Here is a 27,429-nt window from a genome sequence, read left to right as displayed (position 1 = left end):
ATGGAAAAAACTCCCCAAATATAGGTGTGCCAAGCTTGTAGCGTCATACCCAAGAAGACTCAAGGCTGTAATTGCTGCCAAAGGCGCTTCAACAAAGTACTGAGTAAAGGCTCTGAATACTTATGTAAATGTAATTTCATTTATTTTGTATTTTTTAATACATTTGCAAAAAATTCCCAAAACCTGTTTTTGCTTTGTCATTATGGAGTATATTGTGTGTAGATTGATGTGGGGGGGGGGGGGGGGGGGGGGGGGGGAATGATTTAATCCATTTTAGAATAAGGTTGTAAAGTAATAATTTTTTATTTTTAAATCAGGGGGTCTGAATACTTTCCAGATGCACTGCAAACATCACTAATAAATCAAATCACTGCCATGTAGTCAGTAATACAACAACAAGATCTCTGTCCCACAACACAAACCCTTCCCCTAAGCAGTTTAATTTCTGTTTGTGTGTGTGGCAGGCTAAAATTGACTGCTAATTCGCTGCGTTTAATCGGCTGAGGCTGCATGTTACTCAGAGAGACAAAGAGAACCATTGAATATGAGAGGGAGGGAGGGAGCTAAAAGGGGAGAGAGCCAGTGAGAAGGCCAATAGCTACCACAGTCAGTACCCTACTTTACACATGGACTTTCATAAATGCCCTCCCTTAACTTACTCCCTCGTGCCCTGTCTCCCTCCCTCTCTACGTTTGCTCGCACTTCACAGTTCAGCTACGAAATTTATCGGATTCAAGCAATCAACAGCAGTCAGCAACCTAGATGATGGGGTAAAAAATGAATGTTTTAGCTAGTTAGACAGTCTCACAACGCACAATTTGATACTTGAGTCAAGAAACACAAATAGAAAACAGAACAAAATGTTTTTAAAAAAAAGGTTCATTCTTAGACGTTGAAAATTTAAGCTATATTCAAACACATTATTGCAAAAAAATGAACACCTCATTTTTTCCATAGCTCTATATGCCTTGTACAATTATCTGTGGTTTTGCCTCCCTCTAGTGGGTCAATGTTGTACTGCAAGGCCAAATGCCTCATCACGTGGCTTTAAGACCTATGGTTTCTATGGCAGCCGCCTGTTATGTCCGGAAGAGACACTGTCATCATTATCCCATGGTCAGCGTCAAGAAAGTTGAGAAAAATAGAAATCCATGGTAAGAAATACAACACTGTTTAGTTATGTCTTGATAAATATATTAAATGTTTGCCATTTGTTATCTTAGCTTCCTAGCATGCAACGTTTTGCTATCTGCCATGGTCTTTGCTCAGCAGCAGCTAACGTTATCTAAAGCCAGCTGGCTAACTTCTCCGTCATTCGTTGCAGATGGATACGTCTTCTCGTGATCAAGCTGGTGGAGGTCTGTGGAACTGTCCTAGAAGGACCCAGTACAGCAAGGAGATTCAGGAGATGCTGAAATGTGGGGTTTTGTTCTATCTCTTTGTGTGTGTGTGTGTGTGTGTGTGTGTGTGTGTAAGCGTTAGATCCACACACATACAATAAGCCTACCTGTGCTCTGGTTTCACAGTAATGATGCAAGAGTCGAGACTCACCAACTTCCAGCAAAGACAGATCAATGACAAACTTAAGAGTGAGTGTCACATGTTTGTTATCCATCTTTTGGAAAGTAATGTTGACTTACTGCTTGAACTTCCTCCACACCTGTTGCTCTATTTTGAGTCCTATCATTAATTTAAGTTTTATGAATAATTTTGACAAACAAAGGTAAGATAATGCTATGTTTTTTGTTTGTCTGCATTTTCAGAAGGATCAGCTTTGCCATTGACCTGCAACCCCACATCATCTGCTCCTCCCTCACTGCCCAAACCCAAAGTCGTAAAAAATAGCACAACCCGCACTCCAGCCAAGCCCCTGAGGCGCACCGCTGACAATTGTAGTTCTGGGGACAACTACACCAGAGATAGGTTCCGCCCCAGTGCCACACGTACGCGTTCTGCTTCAGCTCTACCCCCTTTCAACTGGCCGAGATGTTTGGTATTCTAAAGATAGAGGCCCTGTTCTTCTGATATCAGAACTAGTTCACTGATAGTTGGTCAGGGACACCCGGGAACAAATGTACCACCATGCTCTTGTAAAAAAAATTAAGTAATTTAGGCCTATGTGTACGAGCCCTCTTTTACAGAGGTTCCTCCCTCCATTTCATTCTCTCACATTTCATTTAAATGCATTCAGTTGTACAACTGACTAGGTATCCCCCTTTCCCTTTCCTTCTATGAGATCTGGATAAGAGATGTATGTGCATTCATTCTTTCCCTCACTTCTTCTCCTGTAAGGAGATTTAGAGAAGGAGAAGAGGAGGCTCCAGAACATTCTAGCTACGGGGCAGGAGGAGCCCAGACCCAGTCATCCCAGGAACATTTCCCTGGACCAGGGCCCAGAGGAGGAGAGGGACCGCTTCCAGGAAGGTGAGGTTTACCACAGAGAGGGAGAGAGTTACTGCTTTCTGGCCATGGGGAAACATGTCGTCCACATCTCTGGCTCTCCAACATGTTTTCTACACATCTCTCCTCCTCACATAACTTTCCCCTCATTTCAATTGAGTTCCATATCACTCTACTAAACTAATAAATTAATTTGCCAACAGTAGGTTGTACTGTAACCCCGTCCCAACAGTGTTTGATTAAGGAGTTTCTCCTTCGTTTGATGTACGGTCTTCGCATGTTTTCTAAGGATTGTGTTTCTTTCCTAGTTTTGGATGAGATTGAGGAGAGGAAGGAGTTTCTGGAAGAGATGACAGCCCTGGGGAAAGGGAAGCAGTATCACAACATCATCAACACAGAGATCTCACAGGTAAGTTGTCTGATATACCTCATGTCACAGGAATGTCTTTAAGGAAAATAATCTACACCTAAAAACAACGGTATTTACATTGTACGGTTTCGATGATGATACAGATTCACTGGTGAACACAACGTGGAATAACACACATAGGTACACCCACTCTCTCACACATTTGTAACGGTTGTTTGTGGCTCCTCGCCTTCCAGAAAATCCGTGAGCTGGAGGTGATTGACAAGGCCCGCGGTGCAGAGCTGAGGACCATTATGCCAGAGAAGAAGACTGAGTGACAGAGAGGAATACTTATCTACTGACTCTGCTGAATGGATGTACTATACTGCTAATACTCTCCTACAGAAAATACACTGCACAGGAATTCTGAACTCAAACTTGGATACTAGTCTTCATTTGTGCTTAATGCTTGTTCAAATTATGGCATGGTAACAAATGTTGCAGGGAAGACCCCAATGCATCCTTATCAAAGTGTGAAAAAGCATTGTAGTGTACATTAAAACATGACCACACATCTTTTTAGCGGCATTAATATGTTTTATTTCTCAGTGATCCTGTTGTTTCTTTAGGACCATGTTTCAACACAGCTCTACAGAAGCCCTTGGTGTGAGTTTTTAAATAGGAAGAAGAGGCACAAAGACACGAAGAGACAGACATGGAAATACACTGACTAACAGAACGCACAAACACACAAAGACAAGCAGCCGTTTTGAATGGAAGACAAGATCGTGTACTAGACAATATACGAACAGACTATAACAAGACATTCAGTTTAACTCCGGACAAAAACGAGACTTATTGACGAAGACATTTAAATAAGGGCACTCTTAACATAAACGGATCTCAGTACGATCGACTTTGACGGCAGATTCTAAGTTAAGGCAAAACTCAATGGAATTAGACAGCGTTTACAGAGTCAAAGGCATTGTAAAATATATAAATAAAAAGATTTGCATATTTTGCAGACTTTCCCAAAACAGTTAAACTGATATCAACTGGTAGGTACTAATAGTTTGCTACATTGTTAAAAGATATCTACGGAATTTATACACACACACACACACACACACACACACACACACACACACACACACACACACACACACACACACACACACACACACACACACACACACACACACACAGTGTACAAAACATAAAGAACACCTGCTCTTACCATGACCTAGACTGACCAGGTGAAAGCTATGATCCCTTATTGATGTCACTTGTTAAATCCACTTCAATCAGTGTAGATGAAGAGGAGGAGACGGGTTAAAGAAGGATTTTTAAGATTTGAGACATGAGACATGGATTGTGTGTGTGCCATTCAGAGGGTAAATGGGCAAGACAAATGATTTAAGTGCCTTTGAACTGGGTATGGTAGTAGGTACCAAGCTACCGGTTTGTGTCAACAGTAATGCTGCTGGGTTTTTCACACTCAACAGTTTTGCGTGTATCAAGAATGGTTCACCACCCAAAGAACATCCAGCCCACTTAACACAACTGTGGGAAGCCTTGGAGTCAGCATGTGCCAGCATCCATGTGGAATGCTTTCAGACACCTTGTAGAGTCCATGCCCCGACGAATAGAGTATGTTCTGAGGGCATTCTAACTCAATATTAGAAAGGTGTTCTTAATGTTTTCTACACTCACTGCATATATATATATACATATATACACACACACATACACACACATATATATATAACACAATCCTTATTGTATAATGTAGCCCCTAGAACTGTTCACACTTGTTTGGGTTGTAAATCTGGTCAGATTCTGTAATACTATTAGGTCAGTGACCTGCCGTGATACAACTATGTTAGTCAAATACACTGCTTTACATTCCTTGTTTAAAGCCATTACTTACATTCCATCTGAACTATTTCTTATGTCTCATTCTCAGACCGTGATTATCCAACCCTAAACATTGTCCAATATAATATCTACAGTCCAATAGTCTGTGATTTGGAAAACATGGTAAGTAGCTAGTTAAGAAATAACCTTTTCGCTAAAAGCTAGAGTAATTATTTGGGTTGTCATTTCGCCTTCATCTTAACTGGCAGTATTTACTCACAACAACGGGTTCCTCTTTTAAAAATATTCACAATAGCTCAGAAGTACCACAGACTCAAACCAGACAACTGACTGACACCCACAGCTCTTAGTTCTGTATCCAATCTACAGACGATGAGACACACAGCTCTTAGTTCTGTATCCAATCTACAGACGATGAGACACACAGCTCTTAGTTCTGTATCCAATCTACAGACGATGAGACACACAGCTCTTAGTTCTGTATCCAATCTACAGACGATGAGACACACAGCTCTTAGTTCTGTATCCAATCTACAGACGATGAGACACACAGCTCTTAGTTCTGTATCCAATCTACAGACGATGAGACACACAGCTCTTAGTTCTGTATCCAATCTACAGACGATGAGACACACGCAACGTCCATGAACAAAGGGAAAACCTTAGGACCACTGAATAAGCAGGAGATGAGGGAGTGTTCTTCTTTAGTTTCTATCATGATAAGAGACTGATAAATGGTAAGAAACCTGCAGTCACAGTATTTATATCTTTGTTAAAAGCCGATTTTAAAAAAGGCCTGGGTCACAATGTGCAAAGTAGTAATGAAAAGGGATAGAAGAAACCACATATTGCGCTGAACCTCAAAGCTACAGAACATATACCTCCTCTTCAATTCAGTCTTTAGACGGTTCTTAAGGTTTTAGTCTTAAAGCAGTTGAGTTCTCTTAATTTTCTCTTCACACAAAGGCAACTTCAAATATATACAGTACAGAACGCATTGGAGTGGCTGTATTTGAAAGAGCATCATGGGAGCTACAGTAGGGAGCAGAGTATGTGAGCGGAGTGGAGCGAGGAGCTACAGTAGGGAGCAGAGTATGTGAGCGGAGTGGAGCGAGGAGCTACAGTAGGGAGCAGAGTATGTGAGCGGAGTGGAGCGAGGAGCTACAGTAGGGAGCAGAGTATGTGAGCGGAGTGGAGCGAGGAGCTACAGTAGGGAGCAGAGTATGTGAGCGGAGTGGAGCGAGGAGCTACAGTAGGGAGCAGAGTATGTGAGCGGAGTGGAGCGAGGAGCTACAGTAGGGAGCAGAGTATGTGAGCGGAGTGGAGCGAGGAGCTACAGTAGGGAGCAGAGTATGTGAGGGGAGTGGAGCGATCCCAATTTGACTGGAGCCTCGGAGCGAGATTCCCAAAGGCTGGAGCGTCGGCCTTCTCGCCCGCTCCAATTTCGTTCCAGTAGCGCTCACTTCACGAGCTCAGGGCATGCCCGGCCCAGCATGCATCTGTAGTCTACTTGCGTGCTGCTATTTCCCCGTGCTTTTGCTACTGTCATGGAGTTCGCTAAATATTGTCATAAAGAAACTGTTAAAACACACAGGTGCTAAATCAAGGTGACTTACAAGATGAGGACCAAGAGCAAGAGAGGGATTGCGGTGATGTAGCGTCCACAACTAAAGAATCAAATCGTGGAATCTGAAAAGACACGCATCCCGAAAGCATGATGGTGTACTTACCATATGCACATGCTAAAAGAGATAGGCTTGGTATATTCCAACGTGTTTGTTTATTCAAATACTTTTAATTCAAATCATATGGTTTGGTTTCATTACTTAAATACCAAATGGTAAGTCAAGGTAGTCACAAAAATAGATGGGTGTTGGTTAAATTGTGATTTTAATGAATGGAGCGAATTTGGAGCGGCCATTTTATTCCTGTGAGCGCAGAACGGTTTTTAGCGGAGCAGTTGAAAAGAGGTGGATCGCTAGCACGAGCGGGATTTCTAACCGCTTAACTCTGCTCACATACTCTGGTAGGGAGGAGCGATTAGAAGGATATGCTACAGTAAGAGGAAGGAGGAGCAAATTACAGGTTGCACACATTACAGTCTTTAACATAGCTGTGAGAATCCTGGGTTGTTTTTCCTTCTCTCCCTCCACCGTGTTTTGTTTTTCATCCATCGTTTCCACGCTCTTTCCATCTGATATGTCCCAATAAAGGATGGTACCGCTCTTCCTTTCTTCCATCCCTCTATCCATCGTCCACCTCCCTCCTTCCATACCTTGTTCAGCTCTTGTCCTTCTCTGCCATCTCCTTGCGTGGGCTGCCACCTTTTCCTTGGTTCACACTCAACCTCTTCAGAACCTTCATGGGTTTGAACTTCTCCTTCTTCTTCTTCTTCTGTTGCTGCTGCTCGCCCTCTGCTGCTGGCTCCTTCTGGAAGTCTGGAGGAAGGGAGAGATGGAGAAAGAAGAGAGGGGGAAGACAGAGAGACATGGACGAGAGGCTTGAATACTTCTAGCGGAAAGAAAGATGAAAGGGAGAGTTCTAACAAAACATGAAGCTTTTGTCTCGTCTTACCTTTTCTCTTCAACATGGTCGCCACCAGCTTATCCTCTTCCTCTTCCCTGTTGGAGAAGCACAGTAAGATCACCAAATACACAGACATCGACTGCAGATCACCTATCTACTGGCCCATCCTGCTCTAAATGAGCTCAGACAGTAGATGATAGGTGATTGATTACCTCTGCCTGTCCTGATCCATGTTGTTGATGATTTGGTTCCGCTGTTCGATGACGGTGACCAGCTCTGTCATCAGCTCCTGCTCCCTGCCCTTGTCCTCCTCATTCCAGTCTTTTTCTACAAGATGGAGGGATTAAGAGGGGAGGATGAATGAAGAGTAACGCAGTGACTTAAAACGTGGATTATTTTCTGGACCCCGTTCCATTTCAGTGAATTCAGTCCAACAACAAAGAGGAAGGAAAGAAAAATGTCACGGAAACAGGATTTTAGTTAACAAGCCTCCCATCCCAGGTAGCTTCAAGGGCCTTGTGCTCTATGATGTCATTCACAAACAGGAAGTGAGATCACACACCTGGCTTGTTAAGAAGACATCTCAGCTCATACTCTACATCAGCCTGCCTCTCCTCCAGGTTCTGCTGCTTGGCCCTGTCAAGAGAAAATAAATAGTGTGAGAATCTTAAAGAGACAGCTGCTAAATGGACCAATGAGCACAGGCTCTGGTGAGGTTTTGGTACATACGTGTAGACCAGCTCAGCCTCGCGGCGCACCAGCAGGTGTTTCTCATGGATCAGAGTGAACCAGTCCACCAGCAAGGTCTCCTCCTCCTCATCTACAACAGGAACAACACCATGAGAATATGGATAATATTACACTATAGATACAAATATGGACTATTGATCTGACTATTAAGACTACTGATCTGACTATTAAGACTATTGATCTGACTATTAAGACTACTGATCTGACTATTAAGACTATTGATCTGACTATTAAACTATTGACTATTGAACTGAATATTAGACTTTTGGGGTGGCAGGTAGCCTAGTAGTTAGAGCGTTGGACTTGTAACCGAAAGGTTGCAAGATCGAATCCCCGAGCTGACAAGGTAAAAAAAAATCTGTCGTTCTGCCCCTGAACAAGGCAGTTAACCCACTGTTCCTAGGCCGTCATTGAAAATAATAATTTGTTCTTAACTGACTTGCCTAGTTAAATAAATAAAATATTGAACTGAAGATTAAACTACTGACTATTAGACAATTGACCTGACTATTGTCTATTTAACTGACTATTAGACTATTGAACTGACTATTAGACTATTGACCGGACTATTCAACTACTGACTATTTAACCTACTATTAGACACTTTACTATTGAACTAAAGATTAAACTATTAACTACTGAACTGAGAATGCAGCCTCAGGATTTTCAACAAGCATTTCGCTACACCCGCAATAACATCTGCTAAACACGTGTATGTGACCAATAACATTTGATTTGGACCAAACATTTTTTATAGAGACTCTCAATTGAACATGCTTCTTAGTCCAGGGGTGGGCTTGATAATCTGGGACCATGCAACCTCCCCGTATCATCAGACTAGTCTGGAGAGGTTTATATGATAGCCAGGAGTGCAGAACACTGGCTGATCTGATAGCTTTACCATTGGGGTTATCTCGTAGTTCTCTCTCCAGAGCCACTCCTCTCTGCTCCAGCTCATCCAGCTGTTTCTCCAGCTCTCCCATCTCTCCATGGATGTCCTCTGCTGGGATGTACTGGTCTGACTGCACCTGGACCACACACACATCACAAAACACACTAGCACTGCAATCTTAAAAATAATACAATATGGTACAGTTCGCATTATTTACATGCAGATTGAGTTGTTCCTTTGAAAACATTAGTGCAACTAAAACTATAACCAATACCGTTGGCTATGGTAATAGCAGTAATAGTAGACTGTTGTAGGCTTGTCGCCACATTCCATAAAAAGACTCGGACTGTCTGATGCCGAATCATCGAGTGACTCATTGAATTACAAACTTTAGCTGACTGTGGTGTCCTCACAATCTCACCTTGCGTTTGATGAGGGGGAAGCCGTGTCCAGGTGCGGGGGGCCGGGCAGGGCGAGGGCCTCTAGGGGGTCTGGTTTTAGGGGAGGAAACGGGGGAGGGAGAGGCTTTCCTGTTGAAAGGGTTTTCCTTACAAGTCCGCTGGAAGCAGAGAGAAGACAGAGATGAATGTCAAGGTATTAAATAATTATCATAGTATTTGTTAGTTAGGTATGAAGCTCATTACATTGAATATCTTGTATCATTAAAAGGTTCTTGGAAGTTAGTGGAGTTCATGTATTTTTACATGGTGAAAGAAAATGAGGTCCAGAATCCCTTACCTTGGGGGGTGGAACTGGGACAGCACTTGATGCTGCCAGGGGGCTGGGTGTCGTTGGGGGTCTTGGGGGCCTGGCACTCCGATTGCTCTGCGGAGTGGCCGGAGCCGAGCTAGGATTGGCTGGCTGGGGAGGAGGGGAGGGGCTCGGAGAGAGGCGATTGGCTGAGGTGGAGGGGGTGGAGCCACCACAGGGCCTACAGATGGAGGGCTCTGATACGCTCTTGGTGAAAGGGTTGTCCTGATCGCCTGTGGCTCCGCCCCCTAGGTAAGATGGGTGGGAGGAGCTATGGTCGGAGGCAGAGGATAGGCTCTCTATGCTAATAGCTGGAGAGGGAGAGGAAGAGGAGGGCTGGGAGTGAGGAAGGGCTGAAGAAATAGAGGGATGAAGTGATATCAGAAAACAGAAAAAAGAGCAGAAGTTGAAATGGAAAACGAAGTAGAGTTGGATGGGAGGAGGATGGAGAGAAAAACATTGTTAACATCCATTGAACACATCGAATGGTAACTTTCAGAATAACAACAACAAAACCACAGTGCTGTGCAGGACATACAAGACACATGATTGACATGATTTGAGGTGAAGTGGATGAAACTAGTCCAATGCTCTAACCCAGTGGTTCCCAACCTTTTTTTGGTTACTGTACCACCAACTGTATTTTGCTCTGCTCAGAGTACCTCATCTGCATTTTACCAGGATGGTCTGATAAGTCTTCAAGTACCCCCTGTGGATAGGTCCTAGTACCCCTGGCTGGGAACCACTTCTCTAACCAACCTCTATCCTACTCTGTTGCCATCAAGTCCCACTGACCTGAGTTAGAGCCGGGGGCCTTTGGAACAGGCTTTGGGGGCGCAGGGCGTTTCTTGCACCTGGAGCCATTGGGGCTTGCAGAGCGGGAGGAAATACCCCCAATGGGGGGCGTGTCTGGGTCAGCTGCAGCGTCTGCAGCCTGGGTGATGCTGTACCACGGATGACTCACCACCACAGTGGGAGAAACCAAACTTCCTACTGACCCCTCCCCTGACCCCACCTCCTCTTCCTCTACTTCCTCATCGAAGGGGTTGGCGGGTGCAGGGGGCGTGGCTGGTCTGGAGCCCTCCCCTTTTAGAGAAGATAACAAACCAGTGTGTGGGGGTGTGGCCACTCCAGGGGGAGGGGGAGGTGCTGGTTTCTTCTTGGGTTCTTGGGATTGGACGAGGGCCAGCCAGGGCGGGTTAGGGGGTTTGGGGGCGTTGCTGGAGAGACTGGAGCTGAGAGACAGGATGAGTGGGGGAGACAGAAACAGACAGGGAGGGGGGAGACAAAACAACAAAGACAGATGAGTGCATGAAAACATCAACATGCATTAACACACAGACTGCTGTGCAGAGACTGGGAGAGGAACAGATGAAGTAGTCCAATCACTGTAGACTAGTAAAGACAGGTTAGTCAGTATACGGAACCTTCCAGGGGAGTGGGATCTTTCTCGAGGTCTGGGAGCTGGAGGAAGAGATCTCCTGTGTTCACCACGATCACCTGAGAGTCAAAATCAGAGGTTTCATATATTTTATATTAGGATGGAGTTCACAGTTCAATTGAGGATCTACAGTAGCAAATAGCACTAACTTATTTCAGCTGTCAATCACCTTAATCGACCACTCACCATTGACCGCAAGGTTGTCAACGCGGGGTGGGCGGACCCTGGGGGCAGGACGAGGTGGAGGGGAGGGCTGTGACAAGCGGCGAGGGATGGGGACTGGCTTACTGTCCCCTAGTCCTAGATGACTGACAGGTGTAGGAGGGATAACCCCATTGGCTGTGTCTTTGGCTGTTGTCGGAGTCGCCTCCCCCTCCTCCTCGATGTCATCGAAAGGGTTGGGAGGAATGGGGGAGGGTGGAGATTTGACCTCTCTTTCTCCTGCACGGTCTTCCCTCTCTTTCTCTTTTTTCAAAGAGTGCGTTTTTGTCGTTGAGATAGGACATGGTGTAGAGTCAGAGTCATTGGTTGGTGTGGGGGTGTAATCCTCATTGGTGACGCCCTCTTGGGGAGGAGTCTCTTTTGGTGGAGTCTCTTGGGGCGGAGTCTCTTGGGGAGGAGTCTCTTTTGGCGGAGTCTCTTGGGACGGAGTCTCTTGGGGCGGAGTCTCTTTTTGTGGCGTCTCTTTTTGTGGCGTGTCTTTTTGTGGCGTCTCTTTTTGTGGCGTGTCTTTTTGTGGCGTGTCTTTTTGTGGCGTGTCTTGGAGCGGAGTCTCTTTTGGTGGCGTCTCTTGGGGCGGAGTCTCTATTGGTGGCGTCTCTTGGGGCGGAGTCTCTTTTGGTGGCGGAGTCTCTTGAGCCGGAGTCTTTGCCGCCTGGTCCCTCCCAGAAGGAAGAGAAGTTTGAGGCAGCATGGGTCGACCAATCCTGACGGACGGAACCGTTGTCGGTCGCTTGCTTAGATCCGGTCGGCCATTCTGATTGGCTAAGGCAGACCTGGCAAAGTGATGCGTGCAGACCAGGGAGCCGACCTCGTTTCCTAGCTTGTAGGACCCAGGAAGCAGAGTGCTGCTACACTCCCTACACCTGAGAGAGAGGAGAGCAGGAGGCAACATTCAGACTATAGTCTGACATAGGCTCTGACATACCCTGTGGTAAGCACGTTGATTAAACACTTGTAAATACAAGTAGAATTTCTTCATACTCTGGAAATGCATGTGAACAGAGGATATACAACTGTCTGTTTTGAGTAACTGGAATAGCAGTGTTTTATCATTATACAGTGAACAGATTCAGCAGTATGACATGTTGTAGTAGCTGTGCAGACCAGAGATACAGTAAGTGAACGGGTGGTGTTCACCTGAAACAGTGGCGGTGGTAGAGCTTGCCGTCGACCAGGAACCTCTGCACCAAGTGGACGTGCCTCTGGCAGGCGGCGCAGTTGCTGCTACGCTTCACCCCCGCCTGTACCCCTCCGTCCGTACCCATCGGACCAGGTAGGCTCAGCTAGCACGGGCGTGGTAGGCAGGTGGCCAGGGGGGTGAGGGTCGCAGGTGGAGGGGGGGGTGTGGGATGGGGGAGATGGAGAGGATAGGGGGGAGGGAGGGAGGGAGGTGGGGGGAGATCAAACATGGAGTCAGGATCGAGGATGTGGAGGATTCATTCTGCTTATCATTCTGCTTATCATTCTGCTTATCATTCTGCTTATCTAGCTAAAACCAGTCTGTTATATTTCATCACCTCCTCGGCTTCGAGTCATTGCCTTAACTAGCTACATTTATATTATAATCGTTGAAAAACATCGTCTTGATATTAAAAAGTGATATGTATTAAGTGGAAAAGTAGTAAAGTTCCAAACCAGCCGTTAATTATCGAGGAAAGTCTAGTAGAAAACTAGTAATAGTGATGTAAGAAACTCTAGCAGGTGTTTTTAGAGTTAAAGGTCAAAGGGTTAGCAGCAAGTGTTCAAACTTGGCACACAACGTTAGTAGTATAAAACAGGTGTTAAATAGTTAGTGTCTATGTACAGAGGTTAAAGTTCAAAATGACTGACCTAACTGTTTCGATCCCCCTAGCCCCCCCCCCCCCCCCCCCCTCCTCCCATCCTACTGTCTAGGCTCAGGACCAGAAAGAGGGGAGGAGATCAGAGGCCAGGTGGAAGAAGAAGAGGAAGAAGAAGAGGAGGAAGAGTAGGGAGAGGAGGAGTGGATTTCCGTCTAAAGAGGGGGAAGAAGGGAGGAGGCCGGTATGGGGGGGGGGGGGGGGGGGAGGAAGTCGTAGAGAGGGCATGCGGAAGAAGGGGAGAGACAGGATACAAAAGGCTATCTTTAAAAGAAAAACAATGGAGGCTAAACTTATAGGATATAGCCCACATCAATACTATCCTATAGGCAATCTTTTTAAGATGGCCTATCCTACAAGTTTAGCCTAAAATGTATTTAGTCAATAGAATTACTCAATCCCGTACCGCGTTGATGTAACGGACAAAGAGGACTTCTATCGAAACTCACACACACACGCCAACTAGTACCCAACCTCTACCATCCGGTCACACCAATAGATGCCGTAGACAGACAGACAATCCATTCATGCATCTGACACGTTAGCATTGACACCTGATACTGTGACAGTCAATGCTATTTAACACCTTTTGAGTGACTGTCCAGGTGTTGGTCCATGCCAAAATACAAGCACAAATACATTCCCTGTTATGTTAAACAAATACAATGAATGAGTTATAGTTATCATGCATGTACTATAAAGTTAAATCAATGTAGTATTTTTGGTATTTTATTAGGATCCCCATTCGCTGTTGGAAAAGCAGCAGCTACTCTTCCTGGGGTCCACACAGCCATTAGTTTCATTTAATAAGGCTTAGAATTAGAATCATGTGAATGACATCATACACACAATCCGTAAATCCAGAATATCTGCATATTACAAGTCGATATTCACGAAATAACAAGGAAAACATTACTTCACCCTTGACCCCCAGTGTAAAAGAGGCAGTCGAGTTTTGTTGTACAGAAATAACATATACCAGGTCAAAAATCCCGACCTACGGTTCGCAGTGCTCCCACGTTGGGAACTAGAGCCTGTGAGATGAGCCCTTTGGCCTCAGGCTATTCGGCGTGGGACAGCGGGGAATTGTGGGGAGCTGGTGTTCAAGTAGGCTACACATTGCTATGTGTGTGGAAAATCAACACAGGTAAGACATTTAACTTGTTTAGCATAGTCTGTAACGATATTCACTACTTGTAGCTGTATAGTCTGTTTGTTTGTGTTGTTGGTCTTGGCTAGCTTAATGTTCTGGTTGGAAGCTAGCAACACATATAAACAATAGCCTAAATGTAGGCTAACATTGCTGGGGGGCAATGAGGAGATTCAGGACCTTTCCCCAGACGCGTTTCCATGGCAATTCCATTGTTTTGGTCGCATTCCATTGACCTCTTTCCCACATGTATTCATGCATCATCTGATTCCCGATACCATCGTAGCCCTTACCTCGGGCTCAACCACTTTGTCTTCCAGAGGGGCCACCGGTCTCTTCTGGGCCGGCTCAATGTGGCCTGTACCACTGGACCTCTTCATGCAGGGGGGGTTGGCTACAGGAGAGGGAGATGGTATCAGTCAATTTCTAATTGAGTTTATGCGTTGGCTAACTGTAGATATTTTCCTTTGCGTCAGAGCATTATAAAACCCAGAGGGCCTTTTGAGAGACCAGTTACAAATGCAATCATATAGTAGTGACTCAGTGATGGCCTGTCAGTGATACTGTCACATCTAATAACACAGGACCACTTCTCATCCAGCTAGCGAACCGTTTAGGTTACAGCTGTGTACTAAAGGCCCAGGCCCAGGAGATCGTTGTGGAACATTCAGATAGAACTATAATATGTAGAACAAATATGCCTTTCTGACAAATAGAAAAAGGAATCACATCAGCTCTACTCATGACAATTCTATCTGCAACATTCCACAACACAGTCCTGGATTGGCGCTTTGACGGTGTCTGGGTCCTCCAACCCCAGAGCTGTACTACTCACCATGGGACTTGTTGGTGAAGAAGTTGTAGTACTGGGAGACATAGGTGATGATGCTCAGCCTGTCAGGCACTTTCATGGACACCATGTCCTCTGGGTCCAGCAGAGCAGGGATTCCCAGCTCCTCCTCCGCCACCTCAAATGCCTAGAGGAGGGAGGGAGGGAGGGAGGGAAGGAGGGAGGGAGGGAGGGAAGGAGGGAGGGAGGGTGGGAGGGAGGGAGGGAGGGAAGGAGGGAGGGAGGGAAGGAGGGAGGGAGGGAAGGAGGGCGGGAGGGTGGGGGGGAGGGAGGGAGGGAGGGAAGGAAGGAGGGCGGGAGGGAAAGGAGAAAGACAACAATGTAAAAACAGACATCAGTTATTTTATTGTGTGTGTGTGTGTGTGTGTGTGTGTGTGTGTGTGTGTGTGTGTGTGTGTGTGTGTGTGTGTGTGTGTGTGTGTGTGTGTGTGTGTGTGTGTGTGTGTGTGCGCGCCTATGTACACTTTGATACTTGACCCCCTGCTTAAAAAAAAAAACCCTCTGTGTTATTTGGTCATAATTAAATGTTGAAGCCTGCCAGAATACTGTTGGTTGGATAACCATCTGCCTAATGACAAATTCCACTGAGGAAATGAAGGCCTTAATAGTTCTCTGCCCCAAATGGTACCCTATTATCTATATAGTGCACTACTTTGACCAGGGTCCATAGGGCTCTGGTCAAAAGTAGTGCACTATGTAGGGAATAGGTGCCATTTGGGACGCATAGCTGGTCAGGTTACAAAACACTGGGGATAATGCAATCACTTGGCAGCTGTTCGGTAAACAGGGCCACAATTGATGCAAAACTGTGTACATGTAACCAACCTGTGTACATGTAAACAAACTGTGTAAATGTAAACAAACTGTTACAAACTGTGAACATTTAAACAAACCAGTGAATGGGAGCTGTTTTTACATGTGAAAAACAGACATATTCATCAAATGTAATATCAGTCAAAACAACGACAGCTTGCAGACAGTAGCTGAGCTGAACGTTATCCCAGCAGCAAGATCAACTCTAGCAATTAACTCAAAACAGAACGTCCCATGATGACTAAACCTTCTCAAGGATTATCAGTAGTCTGATAAGTCTGAGAAACAATGGTAAACAAACGCAGGGGAACAACTGAAATCTACCGTGTAGACAGTGATTGGAAGTTAATCATCTAGCTTTAGTTTAGTATGCTGCGTGTTTGGGTTCAGGATTAGGCTGCCTCAGGCTAACTCAGGCTAATGCCGTAGCTACAGTGAAACACTGAAAATGTTCACAGATATCCGACATGCTGCCAGTGAAACAAACCGTTATTTCGACCACCAACTGCTTCAACCCTGAAAAAGCTCTTGGATAATTGGAAAGAAATGTAAATAGTAGCATTCAGCTGACAACACTCAAGCTCAGTTTTAGGATTGCTAGAAGTAGGCTAACCAAGGCCTACTCAACATCAGGGCAATGTTATTTTGGCCCCTTTGCAGTTGTTGATAAATAAATATTTGGCTTTGTTATTTAAATGGTTGCTACAAACAAGCCTATAGCGGAGGACTAGTTTTTTTTCATATCCTCCCTTTGGTTAACGGTTTTGTCTTTCTTTCCTGTCCTCATTTGCTTGCTCTCGCTCCCCCCTTCTCTCCTTCCCTCCCCCCTTCGCATGTCAGACTCTGGCAGGAACCAATAAACAACTATGCTCTCGACAGACAGACAGACAGACAGACAGACAGACAGACAGACAGACAGACAGACAGACAGACAGAGAGACAGAGACAGACAGAGACAGACAGAGACAGACAGAGAAAGACAGACAGACAGACAGACAGACAAAGACAGACAGAGACACAGACAGACAGATGAAAATGTATGATAGTTAGCTGACTAACTGCAGACAATACTCCAGTCTCACCCATGTGACATCTGTTACTCATCTCTATTACCTTCCTAAACAACACTCACCCTCTCGTAGACACCAGCAGGCCTACACCTGACTACACTGTATTCCAGTATTACAGAACTCACCCAACACATACCCTACCACAGACACTAGCAGGCCTACACCTGACTACACTGTATTCCAGTATTACAGAACTCACCCAACACATACCCTACCACAGACACTAGCAGGCCTACACCTGACTACACTGTATTCCAGTATTACAGAACTCACCCAACACATACCCTACCACAGACACTAGCAGGCCTACACCTGTCTACACTGTATTCCAGTATTACAGAACTCACCCAACACATACCCTACCACAGACACTAGCAGGCCTACACCTGGCTACACTGTATTCCAGTATTACAGAACTCACCCAACACATACCCTACCACAGACACAGAGGAGGGAACCAGAGTAACAACCATGACTGACTTGTCACAGCTAATTACAGTATCCGGCAACATGAAGTCACTAGCTGGTTCACAACTAACCATTACATCTAGGCCAAGGCCACTAGAGTGTGTCTGCGTGTGGAGGAGTGATGTGTTCTAGTGACTCACCAGACGGTTGTTCTCGTAGACATTCTCTTTGGAGAGGGAGTCAAAGTCTCTGGAATGACAGGGGGGAAAAAAGACTACATTTAAAATCTAAACAAATAACCTACTCTAAATCATTGATACAATCACAATACTACAGTCAAATGATGAGAGATCACACTGCTATTGTTAGGTAAAAGGATGAGCATCTAACCAGACCAGAAATAACCCATATAGCATATTAAAGCTAGAATGTGTCACTTTTTGGGCAACCCGACCAAATTCACATAGAAATTTGAGTTATAGATCAGTAATAGATTGATTCCCATTGAAAGCATGTCTAAGAAGTGGTAGATCTGTTCTATACGTGCTATTTCTCTGCTTCCCGTTCTGAAGTTTTGTTTTTGCATCTCTTACTTTGGGTTTTGTACGCCAGCTTCAAACAGCTGAATATACAATATTTTGGGTTATGGAAAATGATTTCAAAAGGGGTTTAGATGCTAGAATGATTCTCTACACAATGACTGTTTTGTCACACAAACTGAAATTAGGCAAACTATTAGAATTTTAGCAACCAGGAAATGGCGGAGCGATTTTTGCTTAGTGCATCTAAGTAATGACAGGCCTAACTATCTTGGGGGGGGGGGGGGGGGGGGGGGGGTTAGTCGGTTTGATCTCATCTGAAAAGTCTTGAGTGACGGCCCATCAAACACCATCAGGATCCGAACAGTATGTTTGGCCATACACAACCAGTTACCTCTATATTTCACTGAGAATGGGGCCACAGCACCATCAACATCAACAGTGTTTTATGGGTGAACCCCACTGTGATGAAAGGACAGCAGGTTGGCTCAACACAGCAGTAATGAGTAGGTGGCTGGTTGACTGGGCCTGGAGCAGGGAACTAAACCCCATGTTCCCACCAGGTAACATCCTGCTGTAAAGCTGGGCCTGCGTCTCAAATGGAACCCAATTCACTATGTAGAGCACTACTTTGACCAGAGCTCTATGGGCCCTGATCAAAAATTGTGCAATATGTAGGGAATAGGGTGGGATTAGGGACGCACCCTAGAACATCTGTGAGTTGCTTTTGGACGCAACGTCTCTGCTCTGTTAAAGAAGGGAAATAGGAAAAACACCAACATGTTGGTTCTCAGTCTGGATACAGGAAACCTCACTAGCACAGCCAGCCAATAGACTGGTATGAGACTGCCTATAGCACAGCCAGCCAATAGACTGGTATGAGACTGCCTATAGCACAGCCAGCCAATAGACTGGTATGAGACTGCCTATAGCACAGCCAGCCAATAGACTGGTATGAGACTGCCTATAGCACAGCCAGCCAATAGACTGGTATGAGACTGCCTATAGCACAGCCAGCCAATAGACTGGTATGAGACTGCCTATAGCACAGCCAGCCACAGACTAGTATGAGACTGCCTATAGCACAGCCAGCCACAGACTAGTATGAGACTGCCTATAGCACAGCCAGCCAATAGACTGGTATGAGACTGCCTATAGCACAGCCAGCCAATAGACTGGTATGAGACTGCCTATAGCACAGCCAGCCAATAGACTGGTATGAGACTGCCTATAGCACAGCCAGCCACAGACTAGTATGAGACTGCCTATAGCACAGCCAGCCACAGACTAGTATGAGACTGCCTATAGCACAGCCAGCCACAGACTAGTATGAGACTGCCTATAGCACAGCCAGCCACAGACTAGTATGAGACTGCCTATAGCACAGCCAGCCACAGACTAGTATGAGACTGCCTATAGCACAGCCAGCCACAGACTAGTATGAGACTGCCTATAGCACAGCCAGCCAATAGACTGGTATGAGACTGCCTATAGCACAGCCAGCCAATAGACTGGTATGAGACTGCCTATAGCACAGCCAGCCACAGACTAGTATGAGACTGCCTATAGCACAGCCAGCCACAGACTAGTATGAGACTGCCTATAGCACAGCCAGCCAATAGACTGGTATGAGACTGCCTATAGCACAGCCAGCCAATAGACTGGTATGAGACTGCCTATAGCACAGCCAGCCAATAGACTGGTATGAGACTGCCTATAGCACAGCCAGCCACAGACTAGTATGAGACTGCCTATAGCACAGCCAGCCACAGACTAGTATGAGACTGCCTATAGCACAGCCAGCCACAGACTAGTATGAGACTGCCTATAGCACAGCCAGCCACAGACTGGTATGAGACTGCCTATAGCACAGCCAGCCACAGACTAGTATGAGACTGCCTATAGCACAGCCAGCCACAGACTGGTATGAGACTGCCTATAGCACAGCCAGCCACAGACTAGTATGAGACTGCCTATAGCACAGCCAGCCACAGACTAGTATGAGACTGCCTATAGCACAGCCAGCCACAGACTAGTATGAGACTGCCTATAGCACAGCCAGCCACAGACTGGTATGAGACTGCCTATAGCACAGCCAGCCACAGACTAGTATGAGACTGCCTATAGCACAGCCAGCCACAGACTAGTATGAGACTGCCTATAGCACAGCCAGCCACAGACTAGTATGAGACTGCCTATAGCACAGCCAGCCACAGACTAGTATGAGACTGCCTATAGCACAGCCAGCCACAGACTAGTATGAGACTGCCTATAGCACAGCCAGCCACAGACTAGTATGAGACTGCCTATAGCACAGCCAGCCACAGACTGGTATGAGACTGCCTATAGCACAGCCAGCCAATAGACTGGTATGAGACTGCCTATAGCACAGCCAGCCACAGACTAGTATGAGACTGCCTATAGCACAGCCAGCCACAGACTAGTATGAGACTGCCTATAGCACAGCCAGCCACAGACTAGTATGAGACTGCCTATAGCACAGCCAGCCACAGACTAGTATGAGACTGCCTATAGCACAGCCAGCCACAGACTAGTATGAGACTGCCTATAGCACAGCCAGCCACAGACTAGTATGAGACTGCCTATAGCACAGCCAGCCACAGACTAGTATGAGACTGCCTATAGCACAGCCAGCCACAGACTAGTATGAGACTGCCTATAGCACAGCCAGCCACAGACTGGTATGAGACTGCCTATAGCACAGCCAGCCACAGACTAGTATGAGACTGCCTATAGCACAGCCAGCCACAGACTAGTATGAGACTGCCTATAGCACAGCCAGCCACAGACTAGTATGAGACTGCCTATAGCACAGCCAGCCACAGACTGGTATGAGACTGCCTATAGCACAGCCAGCCACAGACTAGTATGAGACTGCCTATAGCACAGCCAGCCACAGACTGGTATGAGACTGCCTATAGCACAGCCAGCCACAGACTAGTATGAGACTGCCTATAGCACAGCCAGCCACAGACTGGTATGAGACTGCCTATAGCACGGCCAGCCACAGACTAGTATGAGACTGCCTATAGCACAGCCAGCCACAGACTGGTATGAGACTGCCTATAGCACGGCCAGCCACAGACTGGTATGAGACTGCCTATAGCACAGCCAGCCACAGACTGGTATGAGACTGCCTATAGCACAGCCAGCCACAGACTAGTATGAGACTGCCTATAGCACAGCCAGCCACAGACTGGTATGAGACTGCCTATAGCACAGCAAGCCACAGACTAGTATGAGACTGCCTATAGCACAGCCAGCCCACAGACCAGTATGAGACTGCCTATAGCACAGCCAGCCACAGACTAGTATGAGACTGCCTATAGCACAGCCAGCCACAGACCAGTATGAGACTGCCTATAGCACAGCCAGCCACAGACCAGTATGAGACTGCCTCTAGCACAGCCAGCCCACAGACCAGTATGAGACTGCCTATAGCACAGCCAGCCCATAGGCCAGTATGAGACTGCCTATAGCACAGCCAGCCCATAGACCAGTATGAGACTGCCTATAGCACATCCAGCCCATAGACCAGTATGAGACTGCCTATAGCACATCCAGCCCATAGACCAGTATGAGACTGCCTATAGCACATCCAGCCCATAGACCAGTATGAGACTGCCTCTAGCACATCCAGCCCATAGACCAGTATGAGACTGCCTATAGCACATCCAGCCCATAGACCAGTATGAGACTGCCTATAGCACATCCAGCCCATAGACCAGTATGAGACTGCCTATAGCACAACCAGCCCATACACCAGTATGAGACTGCCTATAGCACATCCAGCCCATAGACCAGTATGAGACTGCCTATAGCACAGCCAGCCCATAGACCAGTATGAGACTGCCTATAGCACAGCCAGCCCATAGACCAGTATGAGACTGCCTATAGCACATCCAGCCCAAAGACCAGTATGAGACTGCCTATAGCACAGCCAGCCCATAGACCAGTATGAGACTGCCTATAGCACAGCCAGCCCATAGACCAGTATGAGACTGCCTATAGCACAGCCAGCCCATAGACCAGTATGAGACTGCCTATAGCACATCCAGCCCATAGACCAGTATGAGACTGCCTATAGCACAGCCAGCCCATAGACCAGTATGAGACTGCCTATAGCACAGCCAGCCCATAGACCAGTATGAGACTGCCTATAGCACAGCCAGCCCATAGACCAGTATGAGACTGCCTATAGCACAGCCAGCCCATAGACCAGTATGAGACTGCCTATAGCACAGCCAGCCCATATACCAGTATGAGACTGCCTATAGCACATCCAGCCCATAGTCTAGTATGTGACTGCCCATAGCACAGCCAGCCCATAGACCAGTATGAGACTGCCTATAGCACATCCAGCCCATAGACCAGTATGAGACTGCCCATAGCACAGCCAGCCCATAGACCAGTATGAGACTGCCTATAGCACAGCCAGCCCATAGACCAGTATGAGACTGCCTATAGCACATCCAGCCCATAGACCAGTATGAGACTGCCTATAGCACATCCAGCCCATAGACCAGTATGAGACTGCCTATAGCACAGCCAGCCCATAGACCAGTATGAGACTGCCTATAGCACATCCAGCCCATAGACCAGTATGAGACTGCCTATAGCACATCCAGCCCATAGACCAGTATGAGACTGCCTATAGCACAGCCAGCCCATAGACCAGTATGAGACTGCCTATAGCACAGCCAGCCCATAGACCAGTATGAGACTGCCTATAGCACAGCCAGCCCATAGACCAGTATGAGACTGCCTATAGCACAGCCAGCCCATAGACCAGTATGAGACTGCCTATAGCACAGCCAGCCCATAGACCAGTATGAGACTGCCTATAGAACATCCAGCCCATAGACCAGTATGAGACTGCCTATAGCACATCCAGCCCATAGACCAGTATGAGACTGCCTATAGCACAGCCAGCCCATAGACCAGTATGAGACTGCCTATAGCACAGCCAGCCCATAGACCAGTATGAGACTGCCTATAGCACATCCAGCCCATAGACCAGTATGAGACTGCCTATAGCACATCCAGCCCATAGACCAGTATGAGACTGCCTATAGCACAAAGTGAGCTCTTTTCTCCCCCTAATCTGACTCTCATGGCTCCAAAAGCACTTAGCCTAGCCGTCCTGACCGAACGCTACGTCACACACACACACTGCCACTCTGCTGTAGGCCTACTGGTGCTAAAGCACTAACGCTACAGCCAAGTCTGCTATTACTCAAAGTTGTGCATAGTGCAGCAACTGCCACTGCCAAATCCTCCTTGAGTAACACTGGAGTCTCTGGAGAGGTGCCTCTCAGTGCTTCAACAGCTGACAGCCTGACAGGCCAGATCAGAGCAATGCTTCCCCTGTGCTCATTTAGCAGTGGCGTACCACAGCAGCTAAATTGTTGTTGCCACAACAACAAAAATGTAGAAAATAATTGACCCATCACAATTATTTTCAATATAATCTTTGAGAACAAGAAATCAATAAAAGCTAGACAGTCAGGGAGAAACAAAAATGTACTAACAATAGACGGAATATTTTTGGCATGGTTGGATTAGTGATGGGGCACACAGGGTTAGGGTACATGCCCAGGGGCCCGGATTAATTAATGTTATAATGTTTGAGCATAAGAACACAGAAATAGCCATGGCTAAATGTGTATAATTGACAGAAATTCATTTTCACACTGCAAAATGTTCTTTCGGCTCCATGAAAAAAAAAATTGAGAATTGTAAGAAATTTACTGGAAAAACAGCACATTTTTCTCTCTGCCAACAGTTCCAGACCGACTTAACTCACTCCTTCTGCGAGCACTGCACATTTTTGGGGGAGAAACACTGCAGACCATGAAACGGAAGGATGAGGCACTGAGAACCTAATCCAACAAGTATTGCTGCCCTGCTCACAAGTTGATTTTCGATGAGGGGCCTACCATCGCCACCGGTGTGCTCCCCACCGTCAACCATCCTCACGATTCAGTCCTGTACTGTGTGTGAGTGGACTTGGTGTCGCTGCCAACAAGCTACATGCTCTGGTGATTAACAACAAAACACAGCATGTGGTCAAATGTCCTGTGTATATTTGGTGGTGACGTTGCTGCGTGGACAGTATAAAGACATTTTGAACAGTCTGGATGGGTGAGCTGCACGGTGCGGGAGAATATGAACTTCAACCCGTCAGAAAGGTTCAACTGAGAAACACAGAGGTAGAGAACACCGTGTCAGGGTGGAAACGGGAAGTGAAATACAGAAAAGGGAAAAAGAGAGACAACAGGGAGGCCACTAGCGTCATGTGTAGGGGAGAATGACAGATCAAACAAAACACGTCTGACATGAGACCGTAGTCTGGCACCGAAATCCATGAAACTGAGGTCAATACTGACTGAATAATAACTGATATGGGCCAATCTGTCTGAACCCCTTGATGGATCTACTGAACAAGACTTATTGTTGGTACTGAGGAAATAATACAAGCTAAGCTACCCAACCTTGGTCAGGCTTATAGCTTCACTTTAATCACCTTGCTTATTAACCCTGAACCAAGAGCCACTTCAGTCAGAGAGAACTGGACCCTGTCTGATCCTGAATGACATTACTAGGCTTCAGTCAGATAAGTCATTTGTACAGTACAGTGGCGTGCTGAAAGCTGTCAGTGCTAAGAACTGGAGTGGCATCGCTGTGCAGTACTGTACACTGGCTGGCTAGAGTAGCATGAGAGCTAAATGCAGGTTGGCAGGAGGAGGCCCCTGCTGCAGATTACCCTGACGGCCTGTCTGTCTGGATCAGACTGAAGACAGTCACAGAGAGGTCAGGCCACTGCAGCGCTGTTGGTTGGCTGATGAGGCTGCCCGGCCAAATAGCTCTGAGCTCAGGGGACAGAGGTAGAGATGGATCTTTAGCCTTTGACCCATAGAGATAGATGTACTGTAATATATCTGGTGTCATTTGCCCTCACTCACTCCCTTTCTACTGTATGTAGTAGTCGAAGGCTTAAGTCACGTCGTGTGATCTCACATCCTGTTACACACACACACAAGCCAGGATAGGTGCAGTGGGTAGTACTGGTGCAGTGTGTATGAGATCCTGCATGCAGGTCTTCATACATGTTGAAGGACATGGACACACATGTGACATCTGCTGTACAGTAATAAGACATTCCTTTACACAGCAGTTACAGTACGAGGTGCATGGTCGTACCTGAGTCATCTGTACTGTATTGAATGGGAGGCATCAATGTTTGCTCACTCCTACTCTCAGCCAAGGCAGTTCTATTTACCATCTTCCACCTCCTTGCAACCCATCACCACAATCATTTTGATGCAGTTAGTTTGTGGCCTAACTGTGCCCTTGTTTTGTGACTGCAGTGTGTGTGAGTCCCACACAGGAAAAGGAGTGTGTTGTTACAGACAGGGCCAGACCGGTCAACCCACATTAGATACTGCACACTTGGCTTACCCTTGGTTTTCCCCTTTCTAATGCTGCTTAGAAACAGTATTTATAATGACGCCTGGATTACAAGTCAAGCCTAAACCTAGGCTGGCTGTAACTAACGTTGTTAGCAGAACACTGATTGTTGTGGCGAAAGGCAATGTAGGTTAGCAAAACATATCTTTGTGCACACAAACACTGGTGCCAAAATGATAAACACCGACACAAGCTAGAGGGCACACCCTCCCTATATTTAGTTGCATGTTGAAGTGACATGATCTTGATTGAGTTCAAAGGGTTTCCGTTCCACAGTTCTGTGAAGGTGAGGACAAACTTAGTTCCCTGGCTACATAATTCCGAAGGTGGTCTGGCTCTGGCTGAGAGCACTAATTTGCCACCCCATGATATTATCTAGTTACAGGCTAGATGTTTTTATTTAACTTGGCAAGAACTAGATCAGCTCATTTAGCCTAGCGTTGGACCAGGAACACAGAGTGTACTTGAGTGTCCTAATAGGATTAGATTACAGTGAAATCAGCAGTCACGCATTACTGTATCGAAGTTCAGCACCCAGATAGTTCTGTTAACAGTTGTTACATTGTAACAGCACGTTGCAACATTGTATTTAGTAACCCTTCTTGGAGCAACAAATTGGTACATTTTTGATGAGTTCGTGAGTTCCATTTTTATTTTAGAATTCTTGTCAATATTGACATTTTGCCCTGATGTGTTAAATAAACACACTCTTTGTTGCTGGCGTGTTATGTTTCTAAATATGTATTGTTTCAAAGGGACAAGATCATCTTGTTTAGGCCTGGGATGAAGTGGAGAACGTTTTTCAAAGTTTATTGAAACTAACTAAATACTTACATCAAATCCGGTCTATATCGGTGGATTATGGCACAGAATGCCAAGCCATCCCGGAAAGACGACGACATGTTCTTGATGTCTACATCGTTGTAACTCTCGCATTGTATCCGACACCATTCTTGAAGTGCTTTTAACGACCCCATGTTTGGAAACGTTCAGATTTTATTCCTTTCAATATCGGTCTCATCCCACGTGTAGCGGGATGAGAAATAAGCTTTTGTAGGATTCTAGAAGCTGTCCTCCTGCTTTTCGAATTTTGGAGGACAACACCCGAAATGACTCATTCGGAATTCCATTGACTGGTCGAGGATAGTAGCGTTGAAGTCACGTTTGGTAGCAAGCAGGCTAACTTTGCGATGTCAATGAAACATTGATTCCACAACTCCTCCAGCAGATGTGATTAAAGTTTCGATCTGCAAGTTTTCCCAACACGCACAATCAATAATCACCATATAAAAAGAATCGTACATACAATGGGTTTGACAGCTTGTCACAGAAATGTTGTCAGTGGCTAGCTAGCTACCTGGATTAGCTAGCTTCGGTCCAAATTTAGACGAACATCTCAACCCTGCTTCAGACTGATGCAGTTAGCATTTTAGCTAGCTGAAGCTAACTAGCCATGTTTTCACTTGGAAAAACACATTAATTGACCCGAAACGTGTCCCTTATTCGTGTGAACTCAGTTACAATCCTTATGTTGAAGCATTCATCCAAAACTTTAAATGTGAAACGTCGTTGCTTATTATATGGTGCAGTCCCATCTGTGTCGTTATACCGGTCAGACTCCAGAACAAGGCGTTTTTTCTTTCTCGTGCACTCTTCTTGACGTCAAAACAGAAGATAAATGTATCAAACGCACAGTTGTGTTTGGATGGCGATGATGGTTAGTTAAATGTGTCATGACAAATTAATTGTAATCAAGGCAGCCGATCATTCTGACAAGCCTTGCTTCGGCTGCCTGCTGTTGAAATGAAACGAATTCAAAAACGTTACTCCTATGTGTCCGCTAGAGGGAGTAGTTAAGTACATTTTTTGGCAACTTTTTTTGGCCACTATAATTACAGGACACACTCAGTCTGTTGACAGCGACACAAACTCACAAATTGACAACTTTTATGGAATATGTTGTTGGTCTCTCCTCCTCTCTGTGGAGTTTAATAGACGTATAAGTGAAACTCTAAACTGCATATTGCTGTTTATGTTTCCAGTTTCTGTGCTATTAGGAGCA

The 27,429-nt window shown here is 45.9% G+C and overlaps 2 protein-coding genes across 3 annotated transcripts; one reads left to right on the top strand and one right to left on the bottom strand.

Annotated features, from left to right (window-relative positions):
- Positions 1-1,026: 1,026 nt before the first annotated feature.
- c12h22orf23 (chromosome 12 C22orf23 homolog) lies at positions 1,027-3,328 on the top strand. Its single transcript, XM_014130688.3, has 7 exons — positions 1,027-1,154; positions 1,325-1,418; positions 1,527-1,589; positions 1,764-1,943; positions 2,293-2,424; positions 2,709-2,809; positions 3,007-3,328. Exons 1-7 carry the CDS (start codon positions 1,152-1,154, stop codon positions 3,085-3,087), a joined length of 654 nt encoding a protein of 217 aa, XP_013986163.1. The 5' UTR covers positions 1,027-1,151; the 3' UTR covers positions 3,088-3,328.
- LOC106564551 (MICAL-like protein 1) lies at positions 3,326-27,194 on the bottom strand. Of its 2 annotated transcripts, none has more exons than XM_082958764.1 (16): positions 26,202-27,194; positions 17,538-17,586; positions 15,032-15,173; positions 14,490-14,590; positions 12,346-12,491; positions 11,173-12,071; positions 10,973-11,045; positions 10,341-10,780; positions 9,534-9,856; positions 9,217-9,354; positions 8,805-8,931; positions 7,883-7,973; positions 7,716-7,789; positions 7,366-7,480; positions 7,202-7,248; positions 3,326-7,065 (listed from the first exon to the last, which is right to left on the bottom strand). In XM_082958764.1, the coding sequence occupies exons 1-16, from the start codon at positions 26,342-26,344 to the stop codon at positions 6,908-6,910; spliced, it is 3,066 nt and encodes a 1,021-aa protein (XP_082814890.1). In that variant the 5' UTR covers positions 26,345-27,194; the 3' UTR covers positions 3,326-6,907. The 2 variants fall into 2 exon arrangements, with proteins under 2 accessions (XP_082814890.1, XP_013986158.3); XM_014130683.3 differs by having other exon boundaries at positions 9,534-9,898; positions 26,202-27,193.
- Between the last annotated feature and the right edge of the window lie 235 nt (positions 27,195-27,429).

Source organism: Salmo salar, chromosome 12 (genome assembly GCF_965601325.2).
Source record: "Salmo salar chromosome 12, fSalSal1, whole genome shotgun sequence".
NCBI lineage: Eukaryota > Metazoa > Chordata > Actinopteri > Salmoniformes > Salmonidae > Salmo > Salmo salar.
This window is presented reverse-complemented; position numbering and strand designations above follow the sequence as displayed.